The sequence below is a fragment of the Podarcis raffonei genome, chromosome 12 (genome assembly GCF_027172205.1).
Source record: "Podarcis raffonei isolate rPodRaf1 chromosome 12, rPodRaf1.pri, whole genome shotgun sequence".
Classification (NCBI taxonomy): domain Eukaryota; kingdom Metazoa; phylum Chordata; class Lepidosauria; order Squamata; family Lacertidae; genus Podarcis; species Podarcis raffonei.
The window spans coordinates 32656238-32678167 of record NC_070613.1 but is presented as its reverse complement, the minus strand read 5'-3'; the positions used below and the strand labels follow the sequence as shown (position 1 = coordinate 32678167).

The window sequence follows — 21930 nt, the reverse complement described above, 5'->3', positions numbered from 1 at the left end:
AAGACAGCGAACCGCAAAAGGGTGTTGTTACCCTAGGATGATTTGGGGGTATTGGGTTGGGATGAGGAACCCATGGCTCTGCAGCTGTTGTCGGACCCCCGCTCCCATCAACCTCAGGTGCTCAAAGGTTACAGGAGTTATGGTTCAACATCTGGTGAGGAAGTCCCTGAAACAGGGACAGAAACTCTTCAATGTTGCAGGTCCTGAAGAACGGATTCGGCTTCAGTTAATAAGGCCATTTTACACACATTTTCCTGACTTGGCTAGGAAGCCTCTCAGTTAATCTCACATGCCCACTGGGGCATTGTAATTAACTGCAAGACAAATGTCAACCAGTAGTCTGTGTTGGGTTCTGTTCAGATCACTTAGCGCTTATTTTATGTACTGCTTGAAGTCCTACTGACTGCAAAAAATTGCAGGCAGGTGCTAAAACTGACTTGGATCCCTCATCTGGTCGCTGCCGGGGACTGGAATCCATTTAGGTAGCTAGAGCTTTCTGAAGGAGACAATAGAACTTGTAAAAGGAAAAAACAGGGATCACATGGAAGTGGGAAAGAACTGTCTTCCTTATGCACAACCTGCTTAAGAGTCAAAAGAGAATGAAGGGACCTTGAACAGGCCTTGAACAAACACAGAAAAATAGACTGAACGAGTCACCAGTGTGAATTAAAAGGTCAACTGAATTTTCCTTTAATCTTGAGAAAGACAACTTGTAATTTATTCATGCCTTCAGTAGTTCCCAAAAAATATAATATTCTCTTGTCAGAGAGTTGCTCAATTAAGCAATCATGCAGGACAGGGTGCACTTAATCATACCCCTAGGTTGCTTTCTGAAGTACAAGGAACACCAGAGGGGGGGATTTATAGTTAGCTATTTATGATTAAAAATGATTAAGATGACATTTTAAATGCTGCCGCAATTTTAGCTGAGCAGTTGTGGGAAGTGTAGCTCCCCCGTTGCTGCCCCAAGTGATGTCAGTCTGAGCAAAGCCCATGAAGCAATTCGTGGTGACATTCCCGGTGGCTGGAACCAATTCCAACCACCCACTCCTTCGGCCCTAGGGGACTGTTATAGACACGAAGAGCAAAGGCCCGCACATATGCCTTTAGGGGAATCTGCAAGGCAACAGATAGCTCCTGTTTTGCAAATCCGGGATGTAATCAATTTTTTAAAAATGAACTTAAAATTAATTCATATCATATGTCTGGTGGACAAGAGTCAGGGGCACTGGGTTAGTTGGCAAGATATCTCCAGTTGAATCGAACACATGGCAGTTGACCATGTGATGCATCTTTGGGATAGTTGTAGTTCTGCAGGAGTGGCCTTCAGGATCAGGGTTTGGTGCTGATGATATGCATCAGCCTTTGCCAACTTGGTGACTTCCAGATGCTTTGGACTACAACTCCCATCAGCCCCATCCAGCACAGTCACAATAGTAGCATTTGTAGTCCAAAACACCTGAGGGACATCAAGTTGGCAAAGGCTTGAGGGACATTCATTATATTTACAATATGAGAACAACCAACTGGATCGGACCAATGGCCCATCTAGTCTAGCTTCCTACTCTCATAATGGCCAACCAGATGCCTTTGAGAAGACCATAAGCAAAGCCCAAGCACAAGACCAGCAACTGGTATTCAGAAGAATTTGCAAGCTGCGACCATTGCTTTTGAAGTGGCCCGGTGTCTGTCCTCACTAGAGTCTTCATTCCCCCTCCATTTTGTCAAGGGCTGCTTGAGTGTTGTCTTTTTTAGCTACATCAGTGAGTGAGAAGGCGGCTCAACAACTTCCAGCTGCCAGACCCAAATGCCTCGGTCTACTGTTGTCATTATGGCACTACAATCAATGCAAACAAGGAGCATTATGAAACTTCCCTGCTGAAGACTTTTCCACCTCCTTCCACTATTTATAGCAACAATGTCATACTATACTCTTAACACCTTGCAAAAGAAAGACAGATAGTCTCTATGACAACAAGCCATGGACCCATTCCCTTATATAAAAGGAAAATGGAGGGGTGGGGGTGGGGATTTGACAGCTTAGCTAAAGAATTGGAAGTGCCTTCCTGGATCTTCCTGAACAAAGAGATAGAATGAGAGATGTGCTGTTAATTGAAATTTCCAAGGAAAGCTATTTAGAGTCTGTTAAGGTGTAGGATCTGTGTTTAGCTTTCAAGCGCTTTCAGTAGAGACACAATTGAAGAGATGCTCAGCCACCAGTTAAGAGTCGACAGCCCCAAGCTACCGATTACAAACCCTCCCCAAAGCCTGCTTCTGGCCTTCTGCAGCCCTCAAGGCAACTCATGGGATGGCTCTCCTTATCTCCAGGAAGCCTATCATGTGAATGGAGCATAGATCATCGAATGAAAATTGCTTCTCACATCCTGCACTGCTCCTTAAACTGAGCAATAAAGAGGGGGGGAAGCTAACAAGGAAATGCAAAAGAAGGGGGCAAATTAGGGCACACAACTCTCCTTTACTGGAAAGCGGGAATACGTGAAGTTGAAGAGGATGCAGCAAGAAACAGCAGGCTCCTTCTGGATGGGGCAAGGCTGTGGGTCAGATGAAGAGCAACCACCTTGCACGCAGAAGGTCCCGTGTTTGATTTCTGACATCTCCGGCTAAGGCTGGGAGAGAACCCTCTCTGAAACCCTAGAGATGCGCTGCTGGTCCAGCCCAGTATAAGGCAGCTTCTTGTGTTCCTATGTAACAATTCCAGCGGACAAGTTCCAGGTTTAAATGCGCCTGTATTTCATTGCACTGCAAGCTAAAGCAGTATCACCAGACATCTCTTAAATGGGAAGTATTACAGCACAATAACACTGGAGCTGCAGCAATTCACAGGGCAGGAAGATGCAGGCCAGCCCGCAACTTAGCAGCACAATCCTGGCACATTCAGCTTTTATAGAACATAAAGAGAAAAACAGGCGGCGGACACATCCTTTCATGCTAACCCTATTGGAGTCCTGATGTTTTAACTCGGAACCCTCTTTAAACATTTTATGTAAATTGAATAATGGAAAAAGGAAGGAAGGGAGGAAGGAAAGAGGCATGGTCAAATACCTTTATAAAAGAGCACCACAATCTTCTGAAAGGCTTTCATAAAGTGGATGTTATCATAACAGTACTCCTGAACCTTCTGGAGAAGGATCAGCTCTGATTGGCCCTGGGTGCTGAATACAGCCAGTAAAGGTGCATATTGCTAAAACAACCAGAGAAGAAATTAAGTTATTCTTTCATAGGCTAATACAGAAGAGAGTGTTATGTTTTGCTGCAAAACAACCACCACCACCAATCCCCAGGATATTCTTTTAAGGGTGTGGGCATGCAGAGTATTATCATCTGCAAAACACACCAGTGGGATACTCACTCTGGATAACCTGTCCGTTGCATGCCTGCAGTTATCCAGTAAACTGATTTACAATGAGCTGCTCTCATAGAGCCTTGAGTGAATAAACCTGGGAGCTCTCCATGCTCCTCCTATTTTGAATAGGCCTGCAGGCTTTGAGAGGATGAGATCTATCACTGCGACCAGCGCATAATGCTAGCCTTCCTTGTCAATGCAAAGCAAGCTTTCTATTGGATGCGCATCTCCTGTCTTTGACAGCCATGCACACACATGTGCTGGGACTGCTGCACAAAAAGGGATCCAACCCTCCGTTCTTACTGTACAAGCCAGCTGTCACTTGCACACCTTCAGATGTTTCAGTGCTTGCTCCGCGACCAGCTCTTCTTTCTTGTTCCATTCAACAGCGTTCATTATGCAGGTCCACAGGAGTCCAATCACAGCCGGTTCTGGCAGGTCGTTCCTCTTCATTTCTTCTTTTACATAAAGCACCATCTGCAGTGGAAGATTTTATTTTATTTTTTAAAAAAAGAAGAATAAACTGAAGCCGTTCTCTTAAGTCACACCTCCTGTCTGCTGCAAAACTCCCTCCCAATGATTTTATTTGCAGGGCTGGATGAGTAATAAAAGAAAACATGTCTTATATTTAATATGAGTTGCTGATTTGGTTCAAATGCCAATGTTTAGCGAGAACACTCAGGCCAGGGATTCATTCAAGAGTATAAATTTTAAAGAGGGTGCACTGCACTTCACACCATGCCGCAAGTGAGCATTTGTAGTAGGATACTGTCAACACACCATATGGGGAGTAAAAATAATTCTCCTGGCAGCCACTAGAGGACAGCCATCACACTGGAAAAATAACAACAAGCAGCACTTCTCCCAAAAAACTGTTCCATTTGGCAAGGCCGAGGCGGCTGCACTGCTTTCTGCTCATCCAGTGCAGTGCAAGCCTACAAGGTGGCCTATAATAAAATGTTGCTATTGTTCTTGTCATGAAATTCCACTGAATACTGTTCCAGAGCAGAACTCCTGATGTTTAGTTAGCAGAGTAAAAACTTAAACGCGTTGCAGGATTCCCCCCCAAAATAGACCAGAGGCAATTGTACTTCATCCAGCAGAGCTTTACTGCTACTGAAGGCAAATGAGCATAATGGTCACAAATCCAATACATTCAGGATTGGCACTGTCCATAAGAAATCCAGTTGCAGCAGACTTTAAACTTAAACTTACAATAACTTAAAATAAAACTAAACCAGAAAGTGTGAAACCCAGGCTCCTTCTGGCCTTACTTTTATAGTCAGCATGACCTTGACAGAAAGAGATAACAGAACCGGTTTAAACCAGCTGTACTCGGCTTCTCTCAAGGAATAACCCGAACATCATGAACCTTCTGTTTGTTTCTTTCACACAGAGAAGTTTCCAGTACCCTATCTACACATCAGATTGATACTTTCTGCACTAAGAAATGCAAACTGACAATTCTCATGCCACAGTAAGCAATGATGCTCTCTTGGCAACGGCTCAGCATCAACAGCTGCTTCTATATGTGACAACACACCTTCCCACAGAGTCAAGCAGCTAAAAGAAGCACCTAAAATGTTTCTAGCCACTTCCAAAGTCTGCATTCTGAATTCAGAAAGTGCTTCTCTCTCACACACACAAAGTTTGCCACAGTCTTTGCCAAACTAGTGACCTCCAATTTTTTGAATCACAACTCCCACCAGCCCCTATCTGATGCATGCACTTACAGAATATATTTTTAATAGGCACACCAGGTAGCTATCCCTTTCTTAATAACTCAGTATTGCATCCTCTTTTGCAATCAGCATTCTTTTAATCCCCCCCTTTGTTTGTTCTAGTTTGAAAAGCTTTCCCCACCTCTTTAATTGGGCATTCCTGAGAAAGGCGCTCCTGAAGCTCTTTCTGTAGTTCTTTCCGAGTCCCCAGCGACTGCTGGACCCGGAGGAAATCTGACAACTCCTTAAGGCCAGCATCAGTGAAATACTTGGCAAAATGTTCCACATTCTGCCGGTTGGGTGGAAACAGTTCCTGGAAGGAGGAAGAAATTCGCTTACTTTTTGCAAAACCACGTAAAATAGATGTAGACGTAAGGGAAGGGTATTTATACAAAAGAGAAACGCAGAACCTCTTAGTAAATTGCAAAAAAGCAGAAGGAGTGCAAGGAGGCCATTTACTACAGTCATACCTCGGGTTACGAACACTGTGGGTTGCGCGTTTTCAGGTTGTGGACCGTGCCGAACCTGGAAGTACCAGAACAGGTTACTTCCAGGTTTTGGTGCTTGTGCATGCGCAGAAGCACAAAATGATGTCACACGCATGCACAGAAGCGCCGAATCGCGTCACGCGCATGTGCAGACGCAGCACTTCAGGCTGCGAACACTGCGGGTTGTGAACGTGCCTCCTGCACAGATCACGTTCGCAACCCGAGATATGACTGTACCTAGTCGGCAAATGGATCTGTGCATGTAAGTGGCAAAGCATTCCTGGTAGCTCCTTGCAAGGCTCCAGAGATTGCACATTTCCTTAAAATCACCCAAAGGAATGAGATTGGTTTAAAAAGAAGAGCCTTGGCTAAGTACACAGTTGGGGGTGGCAGTGTGCAGTTCTGGCTAGGAGCCCTTTGGACGTGTTGCACTTCCCATCCTCATGATGAAAAGGCATTAAAAATGACACCATGGAGCATGGTTGCACAAAGGCAAGGTGGCATTTCCTGTGGTTCTCTCCATGCCTTCTCGCATCAGATAGCAGAATGTGCACCAAGCATGGATGCTTCCCATAGTTCTTTTCCTAATCACGGTCAAAAGGCAAGGTGGGGGTTTCTTTGTTTTTCTTTTTAAAAGAGTAGTCTTTGCAAAGGCAGTTTACAATTTTGAGATATTCCCTTAGTATTAAGAAGTTGGCTCTTGGAGTATTTGCCCTAAGGTCACATGACCTAGGCAGTTCCAAAGGCCTAGTTGTCATTACAGTGGCTTGCATTAGAGGCTCTGGAGAATAAAGCTGTTTTCAAGTCAGTCTTCAACCCTCTTGTCTGTTTGTAGCAGGGATGCCAACTTGGGCCCCAAGTTATGGATGCTCAATGGCACCCGTGATGTAACATGATGTTGTGATGTCATGACATGACGTTACATCAACGTGCTGCAGCAGTGCTTCTGAGGCCTGGCAGGGCCTCTGACGTGAACTCTGAGGCCTTCTGAAGCCTTGGAGATCATGCACAAGGCCTCGTGAGACCTCTGACGTGACTTCAGGTTTGCATTGGAGGTTGGGGAGGGCGTCCAACGTCACCTTGGGGGCCCGACGCGACTTTCAGTAGAAACCAGAAGTTGCATCACAAAGCCCACGTTGTGGGTGCTGAGCAACCCAAAAAAACTTTGTGGGTATCTGGGCCTCCAGGACCCCCTATAGCTGGTTTGTAGGGTATGAATCATTATAGTACTGAAGTCATCAGTTGTATTTCCTAAGGCAGGATCCAACCTGAATACACAGTAGGAGAAATTACATCCATTTCGCAATGCCCCAGGCAAACATTAGGAAAGGAAATACTTACTAGCAACCTCTTGTCTAAGTTAGCTTTTCTTAAAGCGGAGGTGACCGAATTGGCATCCTTCTCAAGCATCCATGCTTTAAACAATTTGACAGCGAAAGAGGCTGCGATACCTAGAAGAAAAGCGGGGGTACTCAAAAGTACATCTTGCTAATACAGTCATATTTAGAAGGATCTTGCAAGAATCATTGAATCTGAAGCAATAACATTAATGATGGGACTGACACAAATTGCAGGCAGAAGTTATACCAATGAGAGGCTGCTTCACAGATTTATGGAACTCTATTACAGCTACCTGCTGCGTGTACCTACTAAAACCGTAATGTGGGGACTGTAGGCAACACAGGGCCGGAAGGCAAGGCCAGTTGGGCCTCTGCTGTGTTTCCATGGAGATTTTGATGCCTCTCTTGCTGCCTATGTTTAGGAGTGCAGCTAAAACTTTTTAATCAGGTTTCTGAGCCCTCTTAGATATATCTGTCCATATTGTAATTCATGAGATAGGTCTACATCTTACACCATCTACAGCAGCAATAGGGAACCTTTCCAGCTCAGAAGCCCCATTTCAAAGTGCTCCTTTACCCTGTGCTTTTGAGGATCTGACAGTCAGCTGATGGCTGGACTTCAGAAGCCCTGTTCAAAGCAAAGGGAAATAGAGCACTCTGAGAGGTGCTTCTGAAGGCATCTTGGAGGTTTAAAGAGTGGTGTAAGGAGAGAGAAGTGGTCTCCATTTTTTTAAAAAAGGAATTCTTGCCAGAGTTGCATTTCAGAGGAGGGAAACTGAGCAATAAAGATAAGAAAAGCTAGAAAGGAGGTGTAAAATGGGCTAATTAGGGCATATAAACCTCTTTTACTGGAAAGCGGGAGTAGAGAAAATCTAAAAGAGGATGGGGCAAGAAACAGCAGGCTCCTTCCAGATGGGGAAAGAGTGTAGCTCAGGAGAAAGCATCTGCTTTCCATGCAGAGGGACCTAGGTAGATACGACTGGGAGAGACCCATCTGAAACCCTAGAGAGCCATTGCCAGTCATTGTAGATAATACTGAGCTAAGTGGAACAAATGGTCTAACTCAGTTGAAAAGCTGGATCGTTCAGGACAAATGGGGAGGCCTGCCAGGCCTAATTCGACCTGCAGCCTAGGGATTCCATATCTCTATAGTTACACAGGACTACACTGCATATGACAAGAATGTAGGCGCACTTTTGTGGGGATGGAGTTCCACAGCTTGGGGGTCTCCCAGGCCACCACCCCTCAAACTTCTGGGAGTGGTGGAACTACCAAACGGGCACCCTCCATTGATCTTAGCACCCAAGATGGTCTGAAGTGAAGGGTGTGGTCTTTCAGGTATTTGGAGCCCGAGTCATTTAGGGCTTTAAACACTAATGTGAGCACCTTGATTTAGGCCAGGAAGTGAACAGGCAAACCATGCAGATGTTTTAAACTAGAGGTTATATGAGATCTAAATGCAGCCCCAACCTTGGCTGCTGCATTTTGGACCAAGGTTAGACTAAGTCAGGCTTTTATTGAGCATTTATTTTTATTCTTTGCAGGGAGGTTATATGACAATGAGCATACATCGTAAATTCATCCTGATTTGCTTGTGTGGTGTTTATATATGTTCCCATTAATCATTTATTCATCTCTCACTTATCTTTGCATTCCCCACTCACGTTCCTAAGTTCTTTTAGAAAAAGAAAAAGCCTGTTTCTTTTTCAAAAGTGTTTTCCCCTTCCTCTAGGGCAACAGAGTGCTTTAATTGCACAAACCTACATTTCTGGTCTTCGCTTGAATCTCTCCCACAGAATACAGACAGTCTGGAGGCAACCCTAAATATTTGGGTGGCCTAATGTCTCTTATTCCAGAACAAAACGGGGAAAAGGAAAGAGAACAGCTTGTCTTATTTGGGCAAATGTCACTATAAGCAGTTGAGTTACCATGGATATCATCTGTTGAGAATGACTAAAATGAACTTCGCTATTATGCCGTACTTTTGAGTCTTTTCTATGTACAAAAGTGGCACGAAGCACAACAAAAAGCTATACTGAAAATGCAATGCTTTATTTTGGTTCTTTAAACTGGAAGTGGCTTTTCATTTAGCTGAGTACCTCACACTGCAATCATGCCTGCACATGGTATTAAGTCTAAGGTCCTATGCGCACATGCAGAAATCAATTTCCAAGTCAACCTGCTTAGGAACAGGGTGCAAGACTAATGATACCAGAAGTTTTTAGTTGTACCCCAACTCCCTCCCACATCCAACAATGAAATGAATGCATTCAACCCCAAACACTGGGGAGCAGGAAGGAGGTATAAACAGCTCACATCAGTCAGTGGAACATATGCAAACCAGTCTCTTCTGCACATGCCCGAGTGATTTTTAGTCTACCGTCAGCTTTGAAATCATAAACACACCAAGCAGAAACTTGTGTCCAAACAGTCATGCTAGGTTTCTATTTTGTGCACCAGGAAGCTTCGATTCAGATCAATCCTGTCTTCAAAGCGAGTGGGGACAAATCACTATGCCAGCAGGTTATTTGGGTAGCTCAGTTGTGGCTCCAGTGAGAAAAGGACAGGCTGAAGATCAGAGCTTTCTAGCAATATCCAGCTGATCCCTGCAGGATCATGGCCCTCTGCAGATACTATCTCATCAGGAGGTCTGAGTCAATCGTGTGGCTGCAGCTACCCTTTCAAACTCCCTCCCATTACATATCAGAGGGGCACTTTGGCACATGGGCAGTAGAATTCTACCCTGCATCAATGCTGTCCTTCTGCTTAAAATCACCCCTTTAAAAGATGCTATTTGCCCCTAAAAGTCTTCAGGGAGAAGCATGAATTCTTATTGAACAATCAGCAAGCAGGGAAAGATTAAACCAGGCATGTTCAAAGTCGGTTTTGGGGGCCTAATCCGGCCTCTGTGGCAGTTTACTTCCTGGGGTAAAAAACCTCAGCAACTTCAATCCTCAAAAAATGTCAACAACTTTGGTTGGCCCTTTAGTCGGCCCCCATGGCCCTTCACTTCATCAAATCTGGTCCTCTTTGAAAAAAAGTTTGAACACCACTGGGTTAAACCCTCTCTTCCCCTGTAGCGCTGATCTATGTTGCCCCTGTGTCCCCAACCACCTCTGTTTTTTAATAAGAAAGGTAGTAATGTTGCTAGATCTAAGCATGCTATTAAAATACGCAGATACTGTAATATAGTTTGGGCCTGACTTTTCCTCTACTGATGAGACATCTCTTTTTGCATATACAAAAGGTGCAAAAATGCCATTTGTTTGTTGTGAACAAGGTGATAGTTTGAATACCAAAAAAAATCCCATGAAGGCAATATTTGCTGATCGCAAAAAAATAGTACAATGAATACCAAAACCATCTTAATTTCTAAATGCATGAAACAATAAGCTTCTCATATCTCAAGGCATTTCGAAAATTAGGCCACGGAGGAAGAGCTTTTCGAGCGAGAACATTCTATGGCCTCAGGTCCCTGGTGTTGGAAAACGATGACTCCAACCTAATCCAAGAGAAGGTAAGGAAAAAAGAAAACTACCTTCTTTGACAATGTTGTCAGTGAAAAGGCTTGTTAAAATGGTCGCAGGAAGTGTCCCGTTGGCTAGCAAGATTCCAGTGAGCATTGCCAGCTTTGTCTGCTCTGTTTCAGAAAAGGCTTTAAGGAACAACAGGAGCTGTAAAACAAGAAAGAGACGGAGTTTTTGAAGCAATGAAACTATTATGCCACCCTACTTCAACACACACCAGCATGGAATGCCTTTTTCTGCACAGATCTATTGATGTGACAGGCAATCCTATAAAAATCATTTATCAAAACTTTGCCTAAGGTTCTGAAATGCTTACCACTGGGTCAGAACCAGGGGCCTAAAAACAGGCCTGACTTATGATTGATGTCAGTAAAAAGGAAACAACCCTTTTGCTATCAGTATGTGCCTTTCATTCAAGTACCCACAAGTAGCCTCTGCATAGCTAGGAATTAGGGCTTCCATGAAGGGTTGCATTTTCATTGGAGAAATGTTGGAAGGTATAGGACGTCCCATTCCATAATGATAATTTTACTATTTATACACCACACATCTCACTGGCTTGCCCCAGCCACTCTGGGCAGCTTCCAACATATATAAAAGCATAATAAAACATTAAACATTTTTTTTAAAAAAAACTTCTCTATACTGTACAATGGTACCTTGGGTTACAGACACTTCAGGTTACAGACTCTGCTAATCCAGAAATAGTACCTCAGGTTAAGAACTTTACCTCAGGATGAGAACAGAAATCACACGCCAGTAGCGTGGCGGCAACAAGAGGCCCCATTAGCCAAAGTGGTACCTCAGGTTAAGAATAGTTTCAGGTTAAGAAAGGACCTCTGGAACGAATTAAGTTCTTAACCCAAGGTACCACTTTACAGGATTGCCTTCAGGCTGCTCGGGGGTCGGATAACTCCATACCCTCCAACATTTCTCCGATGAAAATAAGGACATCCTAAGGAAAAGCGGGATATTCCAGGATCAAATCAGAAACTGGGATGGCTTCTCTAAATCAGGGATGTCCCTGGAAAATAGAGATACCTTGAGGGTCTGCAAGTTTGAATTTGTAAGTTCTGCTCCTTTTAAATGGTGTTAGTTGTAATTTGTGGTATTATTATTATTATTATTATTATTATTATTATTATTATTATTAATTGAATTTATATACTGCCCTATACCCAGAGGTCTCAGGGCAGTTCACAGCTTTATGCTTTACAGCTGCTGTTTTATGGTTTTGTTCATTGACATTCATGATTCTGTGATTGCACTTTTAGTTTACGTAACCCACTTTGGGACCTGAGGGTGAATAGCTCGTAAGAGATACCAGAAATAAATAAATAAACAAACAAAATCTAACCCTGAATAGCTTGAGCTGAAAGGAAAATCACTAATGAGCTGCTTCCCCCCCCCCAATTGCCTGGAAACCTGAATGTTCAGTTTAAAAAGAAAAATTGAAAGCAAACATCTCGAGTGTCAGCGTAGTCTTTGAACAAAATAGGTTTGAAAATAAGATGATTGTGGACAAGAAAAAAACAAGCTTCTCTGTGAATAAGGGCTTGAAATACGCAGTACTGATGGGCGCCATTTAGCCTAGGAAAGGGAATGTTGTGAGAAGGACAAAGGGAAAAAGAAAAGGGCCTGGAACCCCTCAGCGATGAACCAAATATTAGCATCTTTGAGTGTATGGAAAGCACCCAGAGTGAGAAACCCCTTCTCCATACAGAATGAGATGCAGGTAACTTTTAAAAGGTTCCCAGTAAATATGAAGGTGCTTTTCCCCCTCTAGCAGACAATCTGCTTATAGATCTGGAATGGGGAACCTGAAGCCCTCCAGATGTTGTTGAATTTCAGCTTCCACCATCACTAGCCAGTGCAGCCAATGATGATGGCCATGGGTCTCCTGCCTCATCAGTGGATCCAGGCACATCTGGGGATGGGCTGTTTCATTAAGAGGGCTCTGCTGCACAGTCTCTTTCTTCCCCCTTCCTCCCATTCTGAAACCTCATCCTCCAGTGCTTCCCATACTTGGTCAGAATCCAAGTGGCTCAGAGGGAATCAACACAAGGAACGAAAATGATTTGGAACGGCATTGCAAAGTGCATGTGGCAGATTTATCAAACTGTTTAATGTGCCTTTCCATAATTGCTTGCGGGTTGCAAAAATAAATAAATAAATAAATAAATAAATAAATAAATGCAGAAGCTGGAAAAACACACACGCACTTGACAAAGAAGCGAGGTAGCATGCTACTCTGCTTGCCACAAAGATGAGCAGCACGGCAGAAACAAGGCCTGTGTTTCTGGCTTCAGACCACCCTGGAGCACATTTGTAATTTCATGGGATATCATTTTCCTTTGTTCAAAAGGTGTTATTTGTCCCTTACTCAACTGTTAAGTACTGCCTGAATTAGCTTATGGGGAAAATTTCCAATTCTAATTAACCCACTTAGAAACCATCAATGTTCAGCTTCAAGTTGTTATTACCGCCAGCAACTTGAGACACTGATTGCATTCAGAACTCTTCCCTGCCTATCACTATTACACTTTTGGTTTCCGGCGCTGTAGGGGAGGTCAGAGAACACTGGAGAGTTTCAGAATAACACTGACCTGCCACCCACAGGACTCCAATTTGTGAGCCAGTAGAAAATCACTGGTATAACTACGTGTACTACATGAAGGGAGTATGGTTTTAGGGGAAATCAGCATGCCTGATGTGCCCCAGTGCGGCACATAAACTCCTCCTTTTTTGCAGCAGGAGTATTGAGCACCTGATTAATCAAAGCACTCTTTCTATTGCTAGGATCTCACAGGGTATGATCTGAAGGTTAATGAGGCTGCCACCTTGCTAGAGCTAAAGCACATCTGGGTCTAGTCATCAATGGTGCCTCCGAAAAATTTTACACATCACTTCGGAAGACAGGCAAACTAATGTCAGTGTACTGGAGGAAGCAAAGATCACCAATGTCATTGTCAAAGCAATGATTCTTCAACATCAACTCTGTTGGACTGGTCATGTTGTGCAGATGCATCGTCTTCCAAAGCAACTACTCTATTCTGAACTTAAGAATAGAAAGTGTAATGTTTGTGGTCAACAAAAGAGGCTTAAAGACTCTCTCAAGGCAAATCTGAAAAAATGTAGTATAAACACCAACAATTGGGAAACACTGTCCTGCGAGCGCTCCAATTGGAGAACAGCCTTTACCAAAGGTGTTGTGGACTTTGTAGAAGCACGAACTTAGGGCGATAAGGAGAAACGAGCTAAGAGGAAGGTACGTTTGGCAAACCCTCACCATGATCAACTCCCGCCCAGAAACCTATGCCTCCGCTGTGGAAAGACGTGTGGATCCAGAATTGGTCTCCACAGTTACTTACGGACTTACTGTTAAAACAGTTTTAATAGAAGATAATCTTATTCAGCTATGAGGGATCGCCAAAGAAGAAGAAGAAGAAAAGAAGAAGAGTAGTGAGTGCCTAGATGGGATGCAGCCTTGGAACCACATGTACACCACCTTAAGTTCCATGGAAGAAGAATGAACTAGAATGCCTGAGTGGAATCTCATTTGTCTTTTGGAGAAAGGCTGCGGCTGTAGCTTAGGGGTAGGGCATGTGTTTTCCATGTAAAATATCTAAAGTTAAATCCCCAACATCTCCAGGTACAGCTGGGAGTATCTCCTGCTTCAGATCCTGAAGAGCCGGTCACTGTAGACAATACCAGAAAGGATGGACCAACATAACTTCCTATGTTACTGCAATTTCTTTGCCTAGAATAGATTTAATGGGTGCATGGAGGAAAGGGGGAGACAGTTCCTCTGAGTAAGAAGAAATCCTTGCACTGATGGAACAATCAATGAACTCTACACACTGCCTACAGTGACTGGCAGTTGCTCTCCAGGGTTTCAGGAAGAAGATGGAAATGCCAGTGATTGAACCTTTTGCACACAAAGGATGTGCTCCCCTAGCAAGCTACAGCCCTTTGAAACAAACTGAAAGAAGCCCGAAACCCACTAAAGGCTTTACGTGTATGCCTTCCAAAGCATGGCTTAACTAATTTATTATGTTGTGAGCTTCCAGAGGCAATAACCTACTTTACGGAATGTAAATTGAGAGATGTGGAAGTCATGCCACGGAGTGAGCTACAGTGAAATAACAGGAGGAGGAGCAAGACATAAACACATGATCAAAAGGAACACTGTGATCCAGATCATTTGCTTAATGTTGGTCAAACTGAACACACATATGTACATGTTATTGGGATAGCCCATATTTCCCTTCCTTCCGTGGATCACATGATCTTGGTTGCCTAGGGCTGGATCAACACATACCCTTTAAACGTTCTTAGAATGATATTTTTGTTATCGTCTAAAATGTAATGGCACCTGGTTTCTCCTTCGCTTCCTTTTCTACATGGTCCACCCATTATGTTCCATCAGCCATAAGGGTTTTTAATGCAAAATCTGTCTCCCAACTTCTCTACGCTTCCAACGTCTGGTACAACGGCTTATTTCCTAAGTTAGATGGGTTCCAGGCAAAGTTTCTTCGGTCCTTACTACAGGTCCCAAATTGTGTCCCAAATCCAATCTTCTTTCTGGAAACAGGTGAATGCCCACTTTCCACCAAAGCTTGGTGGGCTGCCTTGAAATACTGGCTTAAGATCTCAGTATTTGGCCTGCAGAAGGGATAACTTGTACATCTAACCAACGAGGAGTTTATCAGTGCATGGCTGAAAACTATAGCCAGAAAAGCCACCTCGACTGGACTGTCACCATCCCTGTTGTATCAACTGGGCTATGATACCACCCTTGTATCCCTGAGGCAAAGGCTTTGGGACATCTCAAATAGCAACCTGTGATCCAGATCCAATGTAATCTGTGGCCCGATTGCAGATGGAATTCAATATGGGCACGACTTTCAGTTAGTCTCGTATCTTAGGAATTTGTCCGTACCCACCTATCAGCATTTATTTACCAAAGCTAGATTAAACGTATTTCCATCGGAAGTGCTAAATGGTAGACTGAGAGGCATCCCCTACCAGAATAGGTTTTTATGTTTTCAGGACGTCGATTGCATGAACCATATCCTACTGCATTGTGGGCAGTATGAGCAAGCAAGGGATCAACTGATCAAACCCTTACTAGCAAATTTGCCGTGAAAATCTGAAGCCTCCCATATTAAATACCTTCTGGAGGATAGGTCAAATGATATTACACTGACCGTGCCAAGAAACAAAGACCATCGTGCTCTAGGCATAGCAAAATGACTACCTCAGACTCTTTCACCTGTTGTTTGGTTGTTTTAACAGTATCTTATTCTGAAACTGTTTTGTGGGTCTATGTACCGCAATAAAGATATTTAATTTCTACATGGTCCACCCACTTATTTGATGGGGAGAGCTTTGCAGCACCCTCTGGTGTCACATTTAAAAGAACATCCTATGGCTATATGATTATCATAACCCCTTTTAAACTCATTTTTAGCATTAAAAACCATGAGTGTAGATGAGTCCTAGGTGTGGTATGCAGTGGGCACCATATGTGCACACCCTTTAATGCAGAACCTTACTTATTACTGCAGTACAGAAAGCCTCAAATAAGCTCCCAGCCTGATATGTTAAAATAAACAGAGCACAGTTTGTCACAACTGTGCTAAAACACCATTAACAATCAAGAGTCCCCAGAGGATGGAGGTGGAAAGGAAAAATAGCTGCTTGAACGAGCATAAAGTGCTTTCTGTGCCTGAGAGTGTATGAGTCAGTATTACTCATCACAATATTAACAGTAACGTTAAGGTTAGGAAAGGAGAGCTGCATAAGTTAAAGAGAAAATACCTTAAATATACAATTCTCATCATATCGTGTACAAGTTCAAGGGCCCGCACCACCTAATTCTGCATGAGTGCTGCTTAGAGATTTCCTCAACACATACACAACCCCAAAACACACACAGGCTTTCCATCTTGTCTTACCTAGAAAAAGTGTGTAAATACAAACCCTACCATTAAATATGAAGTCACCACCTCACAACGTAGCATCTAGTGATGCCAAAAAACAGCTACTGACTCTGAACATAATACAGGAAGACTTTAACCACCACCATGCCAAGTTGGCAATATTACCTTTTTAATTTCATCTTCAAATGCCTTTTCCAAATATTTATATCTCCTGATGAGTTTGTTGAAGACCTAAAATACAAAGATAAGCAGCCATCTTTAACATGAGAAGTAGAACCTAACTGTTCATAATTAATCTGTGATAAAATGGAAACAACATATAAAAATATACTTCCTATATTTAGCAAGACAAGAAAGCGTTGTTGAAAGTATGGTACAGGATACTTCCCAATCACGCATAACTTTACTCCAGAACAACAAAATGCTTTTAGGTAAATACTTTCATAATTATGCAATCCTACTGCCTCAAGCAATTTGCTACTCCAATAAAAACCATAATCTGTAGAGATGTTCAATTTTGGCAAAATGCACCAGTGGCAAATACTGCCAGAAGTAACTAACACTGCAGCCATTTTATATTCTGGGTCTGGTAGGGAACAATAGAAACAGCTGGTGTATTATAGTACAAAGTCGACATGAAAGCTTCATCATCAAATCCAATTGGTAAAACCTGAGCATAATGTCGGAGGGCATCATGGTCTTCTTCTGCGGAAAACACACAGTGATTGGTCATCTTGGTCTTGTCATTGTCATCGATTCTTGTCCCTCCAGGAGCTGAAGAGATAGAAGCAATGTAAACTTATATCTTGGAAGTTAGAAATAAAGAGCCAGCTTTCATTCTTCATAATGTACATGCTGCACACATTTGTCATGGAGGCATCTAAAAAGTGAAATAAGAGTCAGCATAAAGATTTCTCAAACCTCCGGTGATGGGAATGGCTTGAACATCACATACCGTGAGGTGTCAATCTTGCCGCCTGACCCTCTCTTCCCCACCCATTGACAGTGGCACTGTACAACAATACAGATGGAGAACCTTTTTGGCTCTCAGGAGCCAAATTTGACTGGTGAGCTGAGCCACCCACTTGTCCGGCGCCCGAAAGCACAAATGATGTCAAAGTTAGGAGCCCTAACTTGGGACTTCAAAGTGCAGCCAAACTGAAGGGGGTGGTATTAAAGCCTGTTCAGTTTGACAATATTCAGTGCAAGCTCCTTCCTGATTCAGAAAGGCGTTTGCATTGAAACCACTGCTGAAGCAAAGGGGGAAAGGATAATTTTAGCAGTGGTTTGGGTGTGCTAGAGAGTTCCCTGCAGTGAGCGCTCTTGAGGACCTGAACCCAGCAGGATTGGCCTCCCTTTCTATTGACAGGTGTGAGGGGAAGTCAATTCTGCTTTGTGCAATGCTTCAGTGCACGTAAGTTTTCTGCAAGCAAATCAGGATGAATGTTCAATAAACAGGTCCTCTGGAGGAGTCCAGTGTAGACTTTACAATCCCATATATTGACCAACTTTCTCCAATAGTTATGGTCCAACCTGTTGCCATTTTGTTTCTGGTAAAAGAGAACAGCATTGCTATTCTAGATACGCTCTACATCTAACTTTAACAACACTATTTCAAGCCAGTGTGGTGTAGTGGTTTTAAGAGTGGTAGACTCGTAAGCTGGGGAACCACATGCAACTGCTGGGTGACCTTGGGCTAGTCACACTTCTCTGAAGTCTCTCAGCCCCACTCACCTCACAGAGTGTTTGTTGTGGGGGAGGAAGGGAAAGGAGATTGTTAGCTGTTTTGAGACTCCTTCGGGTAGTGATAAAGCAAGATATCAAATCCAAACTCTTCTTCTTCTTCTTCATTTTTAGGGTTGCATCCAATGCTAGTTATACTGAGAGTAGACCCATTGAATTGAATGGACTCCATGCAGCCATGTTCATTAATTTCAATGGGTGTACTCTGAATAAAACTAAGTTGTAGACCACCCTTTGAAAAGAATGCACATGGCTAACTTTGGTCCATTAATTTCAGTGGGTCTACTTGAGTTGAACTTAGTTGGGCACAGCCCACAAAGTTTTCCGAATTGTACCAAAAAGGTAAGAGAAACATGAAAACAAAACACAGATAACTGAAAACGTGGAAGAGGAGGATCCAGACCAAGGGGAGAGCCACAGTTGTTGAACATTAGCTGCCAGACAGATAAAACCAAGAGGGCATGTTTCCAGGATCAGCTTTGAAAGTTTTTAGTGTGACATACATACCTAGCATGCTGCCAGCTATCAAGATGTCAAACAGAGTGTCGGCATAGCGGCGATAATCTAGCCTTGAGCCTGTAGCATCCAGAAACTTGGCTACAGCTTCCAGGTCATCACCAGCTTCATTGAGACCTTGGACAATTGTATCCCGGAAGACGGTCGGTTCAAATTTCTCTTTTTCATCTAAAACAGATAGCCAGCGCCAAATCATTTTATGGAAGCTGAATGCCAGTTTCCATTTCTCAGTCATATTTAAACATTCTGTTCTACAGGTGCTCAAACAACCTTTGCTGAATTGTTCACTTCCCACTTTGCATATGCATCGTAACATGCTACTCACTAGGTTACAGAATTTATACAATATAAAGTTGCACATTAAATATTTTATTTTCTTGTTGATTTTTCTTCTTCCCAATCACCTTTTCTTAATTGCATTTAAGGTCATCCTCTCAAGAGGAAGTTGAGCAATGGGGCATGTACTGCAAACTGAGCAATAGGGCAATGTATCACAAACTAATGTATTGCTATGAATGATCTTGCATGTTACAGTGTTGGTCCCAGATAGCAACATACAAAATAGTTAAGCTGGTTATATTTCACTGGTTTGGCCTCTTGTGGTAGGAGGGTATAACAGAATCATGTTTCTTCTGTATGATGGGAGAGTCCTTCATATATAAATAAAGTTATACATCACAATGGTTTGGTTATTGTTATGTACACAAACCACAAGCTGGTTTTCTCCACTGATATGTCTATGAAGATGAGATCAGAAGGACTTCCATTTTCAACTAAGCATGGCTTGCTGTTATCTCCAAATCTGGAACTGTGGCTAGCATTAAAGCTGGTTTATTAAAACAAGCCAGGGTTATTAGTCATGGTTTGATGTTGATTTCTTAAAAAACAAAGTTTTCTATTAAGACAATACAGGTGACATGAATACGGCTAGAGTCTTCCAGTATGGTGAATAAGTATTACACTTTTGTTCACAGGGAGCTCAATGTATACCAACAAGTCAACTGATTCAGTCCATCTACTCTTTAATGTTAAATACTGATTTGCTAAGCAGGGGAAACAAAACACAGCAGGCAGCGCTGTGCAAAATCTTCAATAAACTGCATATAACATTCACAAAATGAAATGATCAAACCTACCCCTCTTCCTAGTTTTGAACCGTTGGCCTGTTAGCACCGGCTTCTGATGCTTATTCATAAAATTTCTGGAATACAAGTGTAGAATGTTACAGATGTACAGTTTTAATGGGGATATTTTAAATCAAAAGGATATCAAAACCTTAGCATAATATGAACTATATAGGATAGGAACCCCCAGATGTTGTCGAACCCTCACCCCCATCAGTCCCAGCCAGAATGGCCATGGTCAGGGAAGATTGGAATTGTAGTCCAGCAACACCTGAATGGCTGCAGGTTCTCCATCCCAGAGAAAGTGAAGGACAAATTACTGGTGACATTGATAGGTCCTGATTCGGGAACCCATAAAAACCACACTTGATGCAACTTGCATGCCAAGCGATTACCACTTGATGCTATTATTTTTTGCGGGTGGCCATATAAACTCCATACATTCCATTCAATGTAGCATAATCTTTTCTGCTGTACCACCCCAACTCCCAGTTAGCTCCAGTTTCCCACTCTTTCAATCAACTCCCTGGTTACCTCTTAGCTTCACCCTTCTCTTGTGACACTTACATCCTGACCTTGCATCCAAACAACTTCTCCTTATCTTCCAAAAGATTTTGCCTCTTATTTACTCATTCCGGTTATTGAATCTATCACATTCCTTGTGTTTCCTGAAGATCAGAAACCCCTTCTCAATCCTGAACTCTGCTACCAGGAATCCACCTCTATGTTCCAACATCACCATGTTTCCAAGGTGAATTTTCCAGAACAAGCCACTAGCTTCTAGGATGCTTCACAGGAGGCCATGACCGTTTATGATACTGGAACCGTTTATGATACTGGAATGATACTGCTTTAAATGTATACTGCAGATAGGGTCTCAGAAGAAAGAGTCCCAAGCCAGAGATTAGACTTTCCAGACATGTTTAAGCCCTCAGTTCAGCAAGAGTTGTCCAGAAGAAAACTTAGTGTGGGGAATAAACAGACCAGAACACATTAGCAAGTGTCGGAGTCCCTCTGACTCTCTCCTGCTTCAATCTCATTCTTAGGATAAACTCCCTGGCTGCTATATTTTATGGTGTTAATGGTTTTGGAGCTTAGCAAACAGCAAGAGCAGTTCCACACAAGGTGAAATGGCTGCATCAAAAAAACAACAACACACTGAATGACACCTATCTGAGCAAGGGTCAAGTTTTTATTTGCCTTCCCTCTGAAACCATCTCATCTCTTTCTTGGAAACAGTACATTATTGACACAGCAAACCTTAAAGGGTTCAAACTTTACAAAACAGGCTAATAGATAGCTCAACTGGTGGAGCATGAGACTTTTAATCCCAGGGCATTGAGTCTGAGCCTCACATTGGGTGAAAGAGTGCAGGGGTTGAATTAGATCAGGGGTCAGCAAGCTTTTTCAGCCGTGGGCCGGTCCACCATCCCTCAGACCATGTGGTGGGCTGGACTATATTTTTTGGGGGGTGGGGAAATGAAATAATTCCTATGCCCCAGAAATAACCCAGAGATGCATTTTAAATAAAAGGACACATTCTACTCATGTAAAAACACCAAGCAGGCCTCACAAATAACCCAGAGATACATTTTAAATAAAAGGACACATTCTACTCATGTAAAAACATGCTGATTCCTGGACTGTCCATGGGCCGGATTGAGAAGGTGATTGGGCTGCATCCAGCCCACAGGCCTTAGGTTGCCTACCCCTGAACTAGATGGTCCTCGTGGCCCTGTCCGACTCCACGACGAGTCTATGAAATAAATAAATAAAAAATACCCCTGTGCATTAACGATGGTAGGCGCCTCTCAAAATAAACACAAGAAGCTGGCACCAAGAGCAGCTACTGAATAAACACAACAGACACCCGACTCTGCAGCAACAGAGATCTAAAAATATGCAAGGTGGAACTCCCTTCCCCACTGGGACCAAGGGAAGTCTTTTTCAGACTGAGGCAACAATGCTAACGAAGGCTGCTAGCCTTTTTCCACAGGGCTCAGAGCCTTCTAATTGTTGTGCAGACTTCTGGTCACCATCCTGCTTCTATTAATGCGTGTTTTTCTTTCTGAGTGGATATGGGTGGAACAGAAGCAACTCTCCTCCCCCCCCCACTCCAGAACCCAGCCTCCAATGCACAAATAAGCCCTTTAAAAACACTG

The 21930-nt window shown here is 43.0% G+C and overlaps 1 protein-coding gene across 3 annotated transcripts in view; it reads right to left on the bottom strand.

Moving 5' to 3' along the window:
* Positions 1-21930, bottom strand: part of BZW2 (basic leucine zipper and W2 domains 2) — a 45063-nt gene that overhangs the window by 6995 nt on the left and 16138 nt on the right. For all 3 annotated transcript variants that reach the window (XM_053359707.1, XM_053359709.1, XM_053359708.1), the window contains exons 2-10: positions 19781-19845; positions 18636-18812; positions 17056-17159; positions 16551-16616; positions 10452-10587; positions 6915-7024; positions 5228-5398; positions 3695-3841; positions 3064-3202 (exon numbers count right to left, since the gene is read on the bottom strand). In XM_053359707.1, the coding sequence (XP_053215682.1) occupies positions 3064-3202; positions 3695-3841; positions 5228-5398; positions 6915-7024; positions 10452-10587; positions 16551-16616; positions 17056-17159; positions 18636-18812; positions 19781-19845 (1115 nt within the window). The remainder of the gene's footprint in view (positions 1-3063; positions 3203-3694; positions 3842-5227; positions 5399-6914; positions 7025-10451; positions 10588-16550; positions 16617-17055; positions 17160-18635; positions 18813-19780; positions 19846-21930) is intronic.